We start from the raw sequence: 16,170 nt of genomic DNA, 5'->3' as shown, positions 1-16,170 counted from the left end.
TCTATACCAGGCGGTGTCAGAGGAAGGCCCTAATAATTGACTCCAGCCACCCTAGTCATAGACTATACAAGCATTTTACTCTGATTTTAACCTCAACATATAGTGAAATACATCAATAAACATAGATTTGATTTACACATATGACACACATTGAAAGACAAACTCGTTTTTCTGGGGGGAAATATGGAGTTTGGGGATCTTCCTCCCACAGCATCTTTCCCCCATGCGTTTCCAAGAAAATTCCATTGTTTTGGTCAAGTTTCCTCTTCACCCCATCTATTGAACATCCTACAATAAAGACTGTAGAGCACCAGGTAGAACTCCACAGCCAAAGAAAATGTCTAAATATCAAATATGGGCGTTGAAGTATAGTAGGAAGGAGGTGCCCTCTGTGCAGCAATGGAATACCACGACATAGTTTGGCATAGAAAGCTCAAGTTAGGTCAAGTTAAGTCCTGTCTGTTGCTCTGTTGTAGCTCTTTAAGAATAGATCGTTGGAATTTTCCGGGGAGGTGTTTATTGGAGCACGTCTTGGAAAGTGAGCAGCTCTCCAAACCTTTAGTCGCTGCAGCAGTAATGGATGTCACCGCTGGAACACAAGCAGTGATGGCTACAGCGTGTGTGTGTGTGTGTGTGTGTGTGTGTGTGTGTGTGTGTGTGTGTGTGTGTGTGTGTGTGTGTGTGTGTGTGTGTGTGTGTGTGTGTGTGTGTGTGTGTGTGTGTGTGTGTGTGTGTGTGTGTGTGTGTGTGTGTGTGTGTGTGCGCTTTTACTTTTACAATGTAATATAAAACCATATTCATGGTTTACAACTTTAATATAATTCGATTTTATTGGATAGCTTTTTCCTTTTCCACTTTTTTTGTCTTCCGACCGAAATCAACAATAAGACTCAAACTCAAAAACTTTTCTCAAACTGCAATATTATGTGAACAAAATGCCAAGATGTCATTCTATATGAAACATTTAAATAGAGCATAAGAACATTTCTACAGATGTATCAACTCCTGTGAAGTGGCTATTATACAAAGGTTTCTCTGTGTGTGTGTGTGTGTGTGTGTGTGTGTGTGTGTGTGTGTGTGTGTGTGTGTGTGTGTGTGTGTGTGTGTGTGTGTGTGTGTGTGTGTGTGTGTGTGTGTGTGTGTGTGTGTGTGTGTGTGTGTGTGTGTGTGTGTGTGTGTGTGGTACTGTGATAATGAGCTTTGAGCTGGGAGACCCTTGACAGTACTGGGTCCTTTATTGCTTACAAAAGAGCAGACAAAGGAGACAGACACTGAGACAGGGTCAGGGAGAAGGAGGGGGCATGAAAATAAATCCCTCACTTTATGCACCCTCTCAGAAGTCTCGCTCCCTGGACGCCACTGAGAAGGAAAACAAGCCACTGAAATGTCGATAGCAGGCAGCCGTGTGGGGATCCCTGGAGCACAGGACTCCACACCACCCTGGCTAATCGCTTTAACGGGCCGACGAGGAGAGAGAAAGATAGTGAGGACAGGGCTGGGAGAGAGCGAGAGGGAACGAGGGAGCGGAAGGAGAAGGGGGAGGGGGGGTGGATGATGAAAGGTGAAGGGGGTGAAAGGGGCGAGACGGTGCTAGACGAGACAGGGTTTCCCTCTCTTCAGGGATCCCCCTTCATGTGGAGTTAGTCAGACATGGGGAGACTCCCAGCACATGAACAAGTCAATCTCTCCCTCTTCTCACCTCAGTGGGCTCTAAGGGGCTGAGGGGTGAGCCAGCCGTCAGGGTGAGAGAGACCCAATGACACAACTGTGGAGGGGTAAGGGGTTGAGAAAGGGGTTTCGGGAGTGTGTGTGTGTGTGTGGGGGGGGGGGGGGGTGAGAGGCTACTTTTGGCAGCAGGGGGTGTTTCCATGACAGGGAGACTCCAAGGCCAATAGTACCAGGCGTGGGGAAATCCTCTCCAAAATACAGGAGCAAATACCTCGCTCAGAGCTGATAAAGGCAGCTGCAGAGTCCCAGAGCTTTGCCACCCAGGAGAAAACAGAGACCCTCTCAGGAGATAATGACGTGTCAGGGCTGATGCTTCAAGTTTTGTACCAGTCTACTGAGTTGACCTGGAGTTGGAATGTACCTATAAGTCGTCTGTCTGAATAACACCTCCTCGATAGCTTGCCGAGCAACTCCAAATCATTCCTACGAGGATAAATGAAGACACTATGAAAAACCTCTCACATATAACTTTCTCTTCTCACAGCACAAACATTTTGAAACACAAGCAGTAAATGTCAGTGAACAAATGCCAAAAAAACACCACAGACAGTATATCTATATAAACCAATAATGAAGAAAAGTCAGATTTTCCTCTTTCCTTTGAAAACGTCTACAGCTATCCACTATCTCCTCATGATCATCATCAGCATCACCATCATCACGTGTGTTTACACAGACCAGACTTGGCCAGTACAGTTGCCTTTGATTCACTGGGCCCAATCAAGGAAATGACTGTTTGTAAACTTGATCACCAGTGTCTTCACATAGTCGTCTCTCCTCTCACTCCCTCACAGAGGAAACGAATGGGAAAAATATTAAATGTAAAAGTAATAACAAATCACACTGCAGGAGGGGGGAGACAGTGTGTGTGTGTGTGTGTGTGTGTGTGTGTGTGTGTGTGTGTGTGTGTGTGTGTGTGTGTGTGTGTGTGTGTGTGTGTGTGTGTGTGTGTGTGTGTGTGTGTGTGTGTGTGTGTGTGTGTGTGTGTGTGTGTGTGTGTGTGTGTGTGCATGTGACAGCATGAGAGAGAGATAAGCAGTGTGAGATAGAGATAGATAGATAGATAGAGAGAGAGAGAGAGAGAGAGAGAGAGAGAGAGAGAGAGAGAGAGAGAGAGAGAGAGAGAGAGAGAGAGAGAGAGAGAGAGAGAGAGAGAGAGAGAGAGAGAGAGAGAGGGAGAGAGAGAGAGAGGGAGAGAGAGAGAAAAAATAATAGGGGAGAAATTGTGGGACAGAGGTACCGATGCCATGCCGTAATTTGATCATCCTTCTGTTGCAGGAAATATTCTTCTTGTATATTCAAGGTTTAAAAAGGCTTCTAAAGTTGGTAATTTCCACTTTGAAATTTCAGACTTGATTTTCCCTTACAAAAAATGTATCAACCCCTACAAAAATGTCCATGAATTATAATCAGGTTGCTGCAGGATTATTTTCCTGTTGTAGCAAACTGTCTCAAATTAAGATCCTACATCTGTACGAAGGTAACTTGAAAGACGTGAAAGAGAGAGAGAGAGAGAGAGAGAGAGAGAGAGAGAGAGAGAGAGAGAGAGAGAGAGAGAGAGAGAGAGAGAGAGAAGCAAAGAAAGAAAGAGACGTTGCACATGCCCCGCTTGTGATTCATTCCTTAACTTGTGGCGAGCGTCACTAAACAGGCAATGGAAACTTCTACAAAAGTAAATACGGTTCGGTTAAAAATATAGTTCCTTAATGCACACCACATGTAGCTCCCTGGCAGACCCTGCTCTATTTTGACGGGAGGAGACCGAGGGAACGCAATGAAGGGAGAGAGAGAGAGAGAGAGAGAGAGAGAGAGAGAGAGAGAGAGAGAGAGAGAGAGAGAGAGAGAGAGAGAGAGAGAGAGAGAGAGAGAGGCAGACAGAGGGATAACTTAAAAGTGAGATATTAAGGAAGAGTGTGAGAGAACGAGATAAATATATATAGAGAACGATAGAGAGAGATAGTGTGTGTAGCTGCTCTGTTTGCGTCCTAATTTACCTTGGGCCTTCTCCACGAACACCACCTTGGAGTCTGGCAGAAAGTTGTGTCCGTTAAGGAGGATCTTCTTTCCCCCCGTGGCGGGGTAGCTGTCCAGGCTCTGCTTCTCTACCAGGGGCAGCTCCTGTGCCGAGCGCTGGGCTGGAGGAGGGACAGACAGAGAGACAGACAGGCAGGCAAGCAGACAGACAGACACGAGGAGAGCGTGTTAATTCACATCCAACTTGGCACAATAGCTGGACAAAAAAAGAATAAAACAGTGAGCGGATATACACTTTATACTACATACACAACAGCACTCTATACTGCTCAAGCTTTCCTTACCCCACTCCCCATCCGCCCCCGGACCTCCAGATCCCCTACCTCCCCAACTCTGCCATGTCACAGCAGGAGTTGCTTAGCAACCGCCTTATCAGTTTTCAAATGGCTTTTTAACACCACTGGCTATTTTCAGATTTTCAGACAACAGATGTTTTTTGTTTTTTTTAAACGTGAAATGTATAAAAATGGATCAAAACAATATTTATCTGGTGACCCAATCAGATTTTTTACTTTCTAGATTCATTATTTTTCATATTCACCCAGGGAGGAACAAGCCAAATAACGAGTCATACTTCAGTCATACTTTATCCACCACCTGTCTCTGCTTTTATCAATGCACCTCGGGGGTTCTTGGTTATCAAGACCATGTTCACAGCCATACGCACAATGCTCCGTCATTACATCACTATGCAATTGACTTGACTCATTCAGTCATCTGTAATAATGATCCATCAGTCCATTGTAAAAAAAATGCAGTAATCAATCAAAACATGTGTCATCATCAACCTTGGACTAGAAACTACAAGAGTAGCACATTCCTACCACCCATTACACATAGTCTATCTCCTCAGGATGGACATGACCACACACACACACACACACACACACACACACACACACACACACACACACACACACACACACACACACACACACACACACACACACACACACACACACACACACACACACACACACACACACACACACACACACACACACACACACACACACACACACACACACACACACACACACACACACACACACACACACACACACACACACACTCACACACACATATACACACACACATATTCACACACACACAAACACACCCAAACACACACGCACACACACTCAACTGATTGACATAGTTAGCGGTTTCCATACACACTTCCATCACCACGAGATCTAGAGCTGGCAAATGACCCTTCATACACCTCTGATAATAGGGTCACCTCACCACAATAAGTTAGGCATAGAGTCATAAAATACACTGAGGGATATATGACATACAGTGGGGCAAAAACGTATTTAGTCAGCCACCAATTGTGCAAGTTCTCCCACTTAAAAAGATGAGAGAGGCCTGTAATTGCATCATAGGTACACTTCAACTATGACAGACAAAATGAGATTTTTTTCTCCAGAAAATCACATTGTAGGATTTTTAATGAATTTATTTGCAAATTATGGTGGGAAATAAGTATTTGGTCACCTACAAACAAGCAAGATTTCTGGTTCTCACAGACCTGTAACTTCTTCTTTAAGAGCAGTTAAGAGCAGTTATCAATGAAAGTACAATGCATTCAACAACTTGGCAAATTGCTTTCATCATATAAAGATTTGAATTGGGTCCAAAAGGCCACATCATACTGATTTTCATGCTAAGAGAATGTTGTTGTTTTTTTACCTTTATTTAACTAGGTAAGTCAGTTAAGAACAAATTCTTATTTACAATGACAGCCTAGGAACAGTGGGTTAACTGCCTTGTTCAGGGGCAGAACAAGGCAGTTGTCAGCTCGGGGATTTGAACTTGCAACCTTCCGGTTACTAGTCCAACAATCTAACCACTAGGCTACCCTGCCGCACCTGTGGATTGGTGTGGTCATAAGGAACAGTCATTGTGTGTGTGTGTGTGTGTGTGTGTGTGTGTGTGTGTGTGTGTGTGTGTGTGTGTGTGTGTGTGTGTGTGTGTGTGTGTGTGTGTGTGTGTGTGTGTGTGTGTGTGTGTGTGTGTGTGTGTGTGTGTGTGTGTGTGTGTGTGTGTGTGTGTGTGTGTGTGTGTGTGTTTGTGTGCACTCACACGTGCGTGTATACTCACAGCACTCGATGGGGTTGGAGGAGGCCTGTAGGGAGATGGTCCTGCCATTGGGCTGGTTGATGTGCACACGGAACACCATCCTCACACGCGTGTTTTTGCGCCCGATGTCCGTCTCGCCCTTACGCAGCTCGATGTCAGAGTTCCGCAGCTTCAGAATCCCTGCACAGTCAATGCTGTCACACAGGGGAGAGGGTACATTTTAGCATCAGCATACTGGTACTAATCAATATACTGTCTGGATGAGCACTATGCTACTGCTTGTCTCCGGAATCCAGAGTTGATTATAGACCATGATCATCAGACTACATTGAGACATAGATTACAGATGGAATATACTGTATCATCATACTGTATCATCATACTGTCATCATACTGTGTCATCATATAACAGAAACATAAAAAAAGTACATTATATTATTATTATGTCATCATCATGAGACCATAGAGACATCTATAATGCTAGTTAGTTCACTGTCAGGAACAGGTCGTGGAACGAGGGGTTGGGTTAAATGCGGAAGACGGTTGACACATTTCAGTTGAATGCATTCAGTGGTACAATTGACTAGGTATCCCCCTTTCCCCTATTTGATCAAAGAGACCAGGGCCAGATCCACAAAGCCTCTCCCAAGGTAAGAGTGCAGATCTAGGATCTGTCCATAAAATATGATTAATTATGATCTAAAAGGCAAAACGGATCCTAGATCAGCACTCCGACTCAGAGACGTCTCGTTTAAAGTTCCGGATCACAGATATCGGAAGTCCAGGAGAACACTACTGAGTCACTCCCCATTTCTTCTAAGAACAACATTCATTTGTTTATGTGACTTTTAATATTCCTGGCGCCCCAGAATACAGCTCTCTGGAGCAATCTTCAGGGTCGTGTTCATTAGGGCAAGTAACTGAAAACGCTTTAAAACCATTTGCAACTGTTTCACTCAGTTTATCGTCTATTAGTGCCTAATGAACACCGCCCAGGCCTTTGGTCTCTCCACCGTCACTTTCCAGAGGAGAAGCCCATTGGCTGCCGCCTGCATTCTTACAGCCACTTTATAACCCTCTGTCTACCCCCCCCCCCCCCTCTGCACTGTTCGGGTCCCATACTTTTAACATTTCAAACATTTACGGTTTCAACCTCACTAACCAATGCCACATTTAGCTGCAGACTTGTTTTTTTTTATTTGCTGTCTTTATTTATTTTATTTTATTTTTTATTTTTTTTGCGGGAGGATTTTCCTTCTTAGGGGAATAAGGCATCACTTTTCAGACAGGCCTTTCAAGAAATTAAACTAAAACCAAAAAGTTGCTGGTAAAAAGTCAAGAAATACATATGGGATATGGCTTGGCTTTTCAATAATTTTACATTGTAGCTTTTTGGGTGGAATTCCTGGAACATGTTAAATGTCAAGTTTTATACAAATCTATTTTCCCCTTCACTTTGGTCTATCTGAATGAGATTATTATTATATTTTTATTTTTTAAAGAACACTTACAACAAGTTTCTTTAGTGGCTCAAGCATGATGTAAGTGTTCAGTCACGCAGTTATGGTTTTAAAACAAACACATTAGAGGTAGTACGCCATGCTCTGTTTTACTGTCAAACGACTGTTGGAATGAACATTAGTGTCTCTTTTCATGAACTATGGTGTGGAGCAGCCAGTCACGGCTTGTACCAATGATATGTTGAAGTCAGCTCAAAGTCGAGATCTGTACGGACGGCATGGCGACTGTTGGTCATAAAAAAAACACTGCCAGATGTATCCGACACTTGTGGTGGAACAGTGTCAGCAAAGCATTAAGTCACTGCAAAACATTAAGACTGCAATGGTGGAAAGGGAAAGGTGGATACATAATCAGTTGTACAGGACAGGTGGCAGGAAATGGTTACCGAACAAAAACTGGATTTGCAGGTTGATGGTTTACTTGACATTTGTTTGTCAAATCAAAATGAACTGACAAATGTTGACTAGTTGAGTGGAATTGTTTTTTTCTCCCCCCAACAACAACTCTACTTGTTCAGTGAATGTTACATGATTCGAAATCATAGTATAGAAGTAGCCCGGAATGTTCTAGATTCTCAGAGACAACATACTGTGTAATAAAGCTACTGGCTACTATCCATTTCAATGGGTGGATACTAAACCACAGATAAAACTTTATCGGCAACAATAGGGAAGAAAGAGATTGATATGTGTCTGGCGTCTGACATCCGTTGTCTACAGTACCGGCTATGTAACGTCCCACACAGTGAGCGAGCGAGAGAGAGCTGGCGTGAGAGCAAAGGGCTGGCCAGAGTGTTATCAGACTGACTGTTAACAGCTCAATGGAAAGACTCCGTCAGCGACCGACCCTCCTCAGACAGACCCTGGCCTTCCAGCCAGTCGATAGAGAGAGAAAACATGGGCTGTGTTCATTAGACACCAAACGGATGAAAACAGACTGAAACATGTAAGGACTACCTGGACTAAGAAATGCTAATTTACTTTTTCTGTCGCGAAAACACTGAAACGTTTTCAGTAGCGTGACCTAATGGACACCACCCTGGCCTACAATGTTCTACCCCAACCCCGAGGCTCAGTTCTACAATATCCTTTCACTGCTCTCTCGCTGTAGCTTATACGGTGACGACAAAAGGGGGGGAACCTGACGTCATCTGAATAGTTTTCTCGAATATCAGATTTATCCATTGTGCCCTGTAAAGTGTAATGGCTGAAGTTCCTCAAAGTATCCCCTTTCTAGATTTGATACATTATAAAGGGGCAGTATAGCATTGTTGGAAATGGAAGGTTCAACTCTGTTAAACCAAATAAGTTCATTTTCCAGTCAAAGAGATCTGATATCTCATGGTGCTTGCCAAATATCTTCGTAACCTCCCACAATATCGAAACAAATATTAAAATAAGCTTTAACTTAATATAAGCCCATTCAAACTACACCAGTTCTTCTAAAAAAAGTATGTTATACCATTGAAACACAGAGGAAAGTAAAGCTACAGTTCAGTAGGTGGTGATGGAGCTTGAGTTGAGATTTAGCTGCCTTCTCCATCAGAGAAAGTCCTGGGTCTCGGGACAGCAGACCCGGGGCAGGAGCTGCTGCCTGGGTACCCTGCGGAGCGCAACCTTCTGACCTGCTGGAGATCCGGAGTTGGAGAGTGAATTACAGCTGCACACAAGGATATAGTGATTTCAAGAATTGGGTATTTTTATGCACACGGCAGATTGGGCCTATTGGATTTCCTGGGCATTATCCCTTTTAGACTCTATATTATGTACTGCACTGTATTAGGCATGACGTGCCTTATTGTTTGCAGGGAAGACGTTTTGATTCCAATATAATATGAGAAAGAGCAGATTCTGAGGTTTCCAAAACACTTTTGTTAAACAACTCTCAAAATTGAAGAGATCATTTTGGAAATCCGTTCCCAAAGTGTTCCCACAACACAATAAAAAGACACATGATCGTATAGAAATGTAAGCAAGGTTTGAAATGATTCCGTTTTTGTCAAATATTATATCTGTTTGGGCTACTTGCGGTCAATTTGCAGTCTACATATTATTTGTAATTATGTTCCTGTCCCCTGATCATCCGCTCAAGGTCAAATCTGCCTGCAGCTGAATCTAGTTGATTAAGCCTGGCCTACAGTAACATAAACTAATTAAAATGCTATTGTGTTTTAATGTTACCCAAGACCTTCATAAACACAACCAAATTAGAATGAAATATGAAATGCATTTATGACACTGTTAGAATGTTGAGAGAGAGAGAGAGAGAGAGAGAGAGAGAGAGAGAGAGAGAGAGAGAGAGAGAGAGAGAGAGAGAGGATAGTGGAGAAGACAAGGACTCACATGGCTCGCATGTTGTTCTCGGGCAGCAGAGGGATCTCCAGCACCTTGGTGTTGGACTGCAGGGCCTCGTGGCTGGCGGTAGAGACAGTCTTGCCCGTGATGCGGTGGACCTGGTAGAAGGCGTGCGGTCGCAGGAGGCGGTCGTCTGCGGTCCCGATGAACAGCTGCAGGGTAAGGGGCTCGCTCTCCATGTAACCGTAGAGCTGGCGGGAGAACAAAGAGATCCAGGTGAGACCCAACGCCGGGTTTTAAAGCACCTCATAAACAACCCGTCATTTGGGGAAACAGAGATTGAACACCACATCAGGTACCGATAGTTAAGAAGCCCTTTAATGATTGCTTTTAGTGAAGTTTGTTTGGGGGGAGGTTTCAGAAAATAGGCCCTTTGGTCGGATTTGTTTTTCGGTCGGGTTGGAGACCCGTTTCCAGATTCTTGGAGTCTTCTGTTTTTCAAATTTGGGAGCGGTTTGTTAATGTACATCCCTTTAGGGGAAGGTTAAAGAGGGTTTTGATATTTTGGAGGTAGTCTGTCTGGGGTAGAGATCTTCTGGGCAGCCAGACACAAGTGCTGATGGAGAGGTTGGCTTCCCATCACTTCACTGTTCATTAAAACCTCACAGCCGCCATAAAAAAGTGCCCAAGGAGAGGCTAGCAGTCGACAGTGACTCAATGGAAAGTGACCATTTTGGAGACCAAATAGAAAACCAAGATGATAATTTAAAAGTCAGCCTAAGAGCATGATGCACCATGTTTATGAGGATTGTATCCCCTCAGCAATGGACTGAAGTTAGTAAACATAAATTTGCATGTCAGAAAAGGAGTTGAATTCATAAGAGGTAATCATAAACAGTATTTTGGCAATCTATGTTGAATATTTCTGCTGATGCACAATAAGTATTAAGTATTTTATATGCAATCCTTTATATAATTGCTTTTTAATGTGATCAGCAAAATCTCAAGAACAATAAATCCTCGATGATTAGTAGCTCCACATGTATTCAATAAATGTCTTGTACACACAATATCAAAATACCAATGTCTATGAGAAAATATAAATTCTGGTCAAAAGTGACACACACTCAATTGAAACAAAATGTCATGACTCTTTATCGATTTGTCCATATTTCTTAGTCTCGGGGCTCTCAGCGTGAATCGTCGACCAGCCATGACCAGCCATCATTATCGTAGAGCACTCAATAGATTCACTTTATATGTGTGTGTTGTATTGACCTGCTCCCTTATCAATAAGTGATTAAAGATTTAGTTTAAGTATAACTCTGACTTGTGTGACAAGTTTGTCTCTCCTCATTTGATAGTAAAGAAATGAACCACCACATTCTACATTGTTGATTACATTCTTCTGCGTTTGGTCCTAATAAATTATAAACTCAGTTGCCTTGTGGTTATAGAGCACCCTGAGGTAGGAATATGGAAGTTTGATCCCTGGCCGAGTCATACCAAAGACTGTAAAAATCGGACCCAATGCGTCTCCACTTGGCACACAGGAGATTGACTAAGGATCAGGCCCTGCGATAGACTAGCGTCCTGTCCAGGGGGTGTACTTGTACATTAAGCTGCCTCACACTACAGAAGCAGGGGATAGGCTCCGGCTCCTATGAGCTCAGGCTACTTACTATTTGGTTGCAAAATACAGAAGAAAATCTCTATCCACATTTACACGGATAGCTTGACTTTCACACAAAGAAAACACCAGGTCACAGTGAAGCAAAGGATAGCTTAATCACGAGTCGCTTACTCCCTTTAAAAACATTCACATACTTGTGCCTAGCATGCTGACAGCGTTCAATCCCTTGGCCTCTGGGCATTTATGAACATGCATTATGATTTTCATTAAGGCCCTATGAAGCTCAGGAGCGGAACCAGAGGCGGTGTCACACAGAGATGAAAGAGGCCCCTGTATCGGAACCACCACTTCAAACAGTTATACACTTCCCCTCTTCCTCTCACGGACCACCTTTAGCTGCTACAGATTCCCCAATAAAAGCAAGTACAGCAAAAACACAGGGATGGAAATCGAGCTAAGACGGCTACTACTTAGTACTACTCAGTAAACTCAGTAGACTACCGTTGCTGAGTGTGATCTCCAATAGCCCCAATAGCCAAACAATAGCTAGGTGAGAAGGCGATGCCTGTCAGTTCAGAATCATCTAAAACAACCAGGGCAACCATCTAGAACAACAAAAAACACCTAGAACAACCATAAAACAACTAGGACAAGCATCTGGAACAGTGCTCTCCAACCCTGTTCCTGGAGATACCATCCTGTAGGTGTTTCGCTCCAACCCTATTCTAGTGCACATTGTTCTAATAATTAGCTGGTTGATGAGCTAAATCGAGTTAGTTTACAACTGGGGTTGGAGCGAAAACCTACAGGATGGTATCTCTCCAGGAACAGGGTTGGAGAGCCCTGATCTACAACCATCTACAACAACACTGTCTGCAGAATGAAGCATGGGGGATGGCTGAAACCCATTCGGAGAGGGGGAAAATACTTCAACCTCGGGAGAAAATGGCAACTGTGCACATTCCTCAATGTGGTGAATGTTACCAAATATTTGGGAGAAGAATCCTGACCCAGGCCCATTTGCTAACCCAATGGACCACTTCCGGTGCAACCAAATCTTTAGACCTCCCAGCTCCCGGGCAATGTTTGTTCAAGTGTGTGTGTGTGTGTGTGTGTGTGTGTGTGTGTGTGTGTGTGTGTGTGTGTGTGTGTGTGTGTGTGTGTGTGCGTGCGTGCGTGCGTGCGTGCGTGCGTGCGTGCGTACGTACGTATGTGCATTTAATGTGGACTTGGAAAATCTCCAAACCTAGAGACCCTCCAAAACTTGGGGATCCGTTCTGAACGGCCGACAGGCAAACCTCGCACTGGGTAACGATGGACAGACCTCCATGGCTTCACACAGCTAGGTCCTTGACCACATCAGAGACCGTCACAAGAAATCACTTACACTCGACAAGTCCTAACCAAACAACGTCCATCTGAAAAAAATCCCACAAATTGCTCAATTATCTCCCCAGTACAAGTGTATCGTTTCAAAATACCCTTCTTAAAGTTCAGTCTTATAGAAGTTCAGCGCGGCTGTGCCAGAGTGAAAACAGCGAGTCAAACGGAATAAGCGACCCGGTGTTTATTTAACGAATTGAGTCATAGAACAAAACACAGACCACATGTAACCTTATGACATAATCTGATTAATGGATTTATAATTGCCTTTGCAGGGGGGTCAGGGATTGGGAAGTAAGTGAAGGTAGAGAAATACGTCATTGGAATCTTGTAATCTCCAGTATTTTGTCTGCCTTGTTGGCCATGTTGACACTCAGTAACAACCCACTCTGCCAAACACAAAGGGGACACAATCAGCACGCATCTATGGAGGCAGTGAAGAAAGACTGAGTTCATTTTGCTCAAACTGATGATAAACTTGCCAGGTGACTGTGAAAACAAGTGAGGTGAGGGGGATCTACAAACTGAAGGCATAATTGGCTGGTGCGACATATCGAGTTGTGCTCATGCCTGCCCATGCAGTAGCTCTCTGTTGGTGATTCTCAACACAGTACAGTACAGTACTAGACATATGCTATCCAAGGGTCTCAATAATGGACAAAACAGCAGCAATCATTACAAAATTATCTGGTTTTCTACTTCTCGACTTGATATCATCCCCTGATTCAGACATCAAAGGAACTAGTTAAGCAGGCTATAGCCTCCTTTTCTCCTTCACTTTCCCCTTTTTCTCTTCTTCACAGCTCCACAGTGTCTCCAGCATCTGTCCTGACCTGTGTGCTAGCCACACATGCTAGTCATCAGTGAGTTACGCTGGGGTCAGGAGCTTCTTGAAGTCTATGTGTCTCCAGAGAGCACTTCATCCATGCGGTGACCTCACCAGCAGACGCCTCTCTCTGCTCGCCTTTTTATATTTTATTTACAGTGTCACCAGTGGTAATTACGCTTAGCCGCCACATGCTACCAGTTACTTACACATAGACAAGTTGACCGAGAAGGAAGGAAATGGTTGTACCATCATGCTACGACGGAACCGATGGAACCGGGCACGAGGTACCAGTTTGAAAAAGCAAAACGGTCTGTTAAAAATGGCATCATTTCTTTATGATTTAAGAAAAGGCTGCCACTCTGTGAAGCCTGTGTCCTCTGTCCCTTTTGTACTTTGCTCCTCGGTAGACTATGATATTGAATTTCTTGGTGACCTCCAACAATTACCTTAGCCTCAGCCTTAACGTGTCTGTGTATGGATAAACCACAAGAGGTGAAGTGTGTGTATGTGTGTTGGGGGGTATTCTTTCTCCCTTCACTTTATCCTTTCACTCGGCAATGCTGCGGTAGCGCACGATGGCGGTGGGGTCCTACGGTGGGGTAGGGAAGTGATTAATGAGTTCAAGCAACCCTCAGTGATGCTTCCCGACAGCGAAAGGAACGCGGTCGGGTCCCCCCTGGGCGTTCTCCCTCAATTCATTTACCATATGTGCTCCCTCAACCCTCCTCTCCCCTATCCCCTATCTACCTCTTTCCCTCTCTGCTACTGTGACCTTCCCTAGTCCACACACACCAACCACAAGCTGAGCGCAAAATGTACTTCTTCATTTTAAATCCTCACAAGGGCAATAAGAAAAGACAAAGTTGAAGAACTGTGGTGAAGTTTAAGTGTGGGTCAACGAGAGAGGCTTTGCACACCTGTGAATCCTACTTCATATTTGTGTCTCCAGCCATCTAGGAGTCTAGACACACAGTCTAATCTTGACCAGATGAGTTTAGCTGAGCTGTGAATATAGTCAAGCTGGGCTACGTATAATTATCTTTGAGATCATCTCAAACCGAATTTGAATCGAAGCGTAATTTGCTGCAGTCACACTACACCAGCTTCTGCCACTGCATGTGCCATATTACATTACACCTCTAACCACCATCTACTGGCAAGTTAGACAGCATCTCCTCTTCCAACATGTGCCATGCAGGATGGACCGAATCTCAAATAAAACCGTTTGTACATGTCAGCTGAAGCATTAATTGTGTAATTGTACGCAGCTGGGATGTCTGGGTTTTGACGATGTGTAACTGCGAGGGTGTTGAGCTCAGAATCCAGAGCTCACCCCGTCCTTTTCCACCATTCATTTCACATGAACCATTACAGATCCATCACCACGGCTGCTAAAATTCAGCCCTGAGATGGTGGTGCTCCGAAGAGGTTTTTCCTATGGGCTTTCAAACCACGTTCGCTATGTTCTCTTTAATGAGAATCATGTGTTCCTGTCAGTGATAGCTTAACAAACTTTGTTTTTTATTCCTTTTTTTTGTAGCTGGTGCTTTATCACCTTGGTTTACGTACTGTTGATATAAAAACTCGACTTCACACTTGTCAGTGCTATGCTCAAGCTCCAGAGGCAGGCCCGGTTGAAATATGACAGAGAAAAGATTTGCACGTGTTTGTTTAAGAAAGTGACTTGCTGGTGAATAGCAGCACAGTCTGGGCTGTGGGGAGAGTGTGAATATGGGCCTGCACTGGAACGCTCTCTTTCCCATCCAACTCTTTCTAGCTCCCAGAGATTTCATCACCGCCTGGAGAAATGTCATGACTCGTAGTCCACGTGACGCGTGCAGCGGCGGGGAGAGAAGACAGGAAGCGGGGGAGAAGGGAGAGGAGGGAGCAGCTCAGGTTTGGCCCATTATCACGCTCCCTCTCTCAAGTGTTGACAGTCACACGGCAAGACTTCGCCGTACCCAATTCAAACACTCATCCCAAGCTCTCTTTCCCTCCATTACCGTCTTTATCATCATCTTTCTCCAGTGCCTCACAGTCATACAGTATTCATATATCAACATGTGACTTTTTAATGTATCGGGTTTCCCAAAGTTCCAAATGGCACCTCTTTATACAAGCGACAAAGCGGCTATATTCCTCAACGTTTTTATTGAAGTGTATGCCCCCAACGTTATGTAATCAAGGGCAATGTTTCAAGTCCTGGCTTAGACCAGCAAAGTCCAAGTTCCAAATAAAAGAACAACTTGTTACCAAAATATGTAGGCATAACGTTTTAGCCAAGGTACAGGGTATTACATTTGGGCAGAGTGATGTGTAAATGATTTCAGTCTAACCCTGATATAAAGGCTGGTAACCAGTGTTTTGCCTCATAAATCTGGCGGCTTCTGGTCCTCACCTCAAACCAGTGAAAATGCAGGCATTTAGTCCAATTCTTTCCAGTTGCTGTTCAATGGTAATTAGTGGTTGCCCAATATACCAAGGCTGTGAGTAAGGGAAGCCCCTCGGAGGCAGAAACACAGTTTCATGGGAACCTTAACTGCTCCTCGGGACAGCCACGATTGCCCCTTGTAGAGCAGTACACGGTCGTGTTCAGTAGGGACAAAATGAAAATACAAAAATGATCTCGAAATGAAATGAAACAGGGAGGTACGATCAGAACT

At 44.1% G+C, this 16,170-nt stretch overlaps 1 protein-coding gene across 2 annotated transcripts in view; it reads right to left on the bottom strand.

The window, feature by feature from the left end:
* LOC124005441 (nuclear factor of activated T-cells, cytoplasmic 1-like) overlaps nt 1-16,170 on the bottom strand; it is a 99,118-nt gene that overhangs the window by 68,133 nt on the left and 14,815 nt on the right. For both annotated transcript variants that reach the window (XM_046314710.1, XM_046314711.1), the window contains exons 4-6: nt 9,711-9,913; nt 5,869-6,041; nt 3,723-3,863 (exon numbers count right to left, since the gene is read on the bottom strand). In XM_046314710.1, the coding sequence (XP_046170666.1) occupies nt 3,723-3,863; nt 5,869-6,041; nt 9,711-9,913 (517 nt within the window). The remainder of the gene's footprint in view (nt 1-3,722; nt 3,864-5,868; nt 6,042-9,710; nt 9,914-16,170) is intronic.

This window comes from Oncorhynchus gorbuscha, linkage group LG19, assembly GCF_021184085.1.
Source record: "Oncorhynchus gorbuscha isolate QuinsamMale2020 ecotype Even-year linkage group LG19, OgorEven_v1.0, whole genome shotgun sequence".
Lineage (NCBI taxonomy): Eukaryota > Metazoa > Chordata > Actinopteri > Salmoniformes > Salmonidae > Oncorhynchus > Oncorhynchus gorbuscha.
The sequence above is the reverse complement of the archived record's forward strand: the minus strand, read 5'-3'. Positions and strand labels throughout refer to the sequence as shown.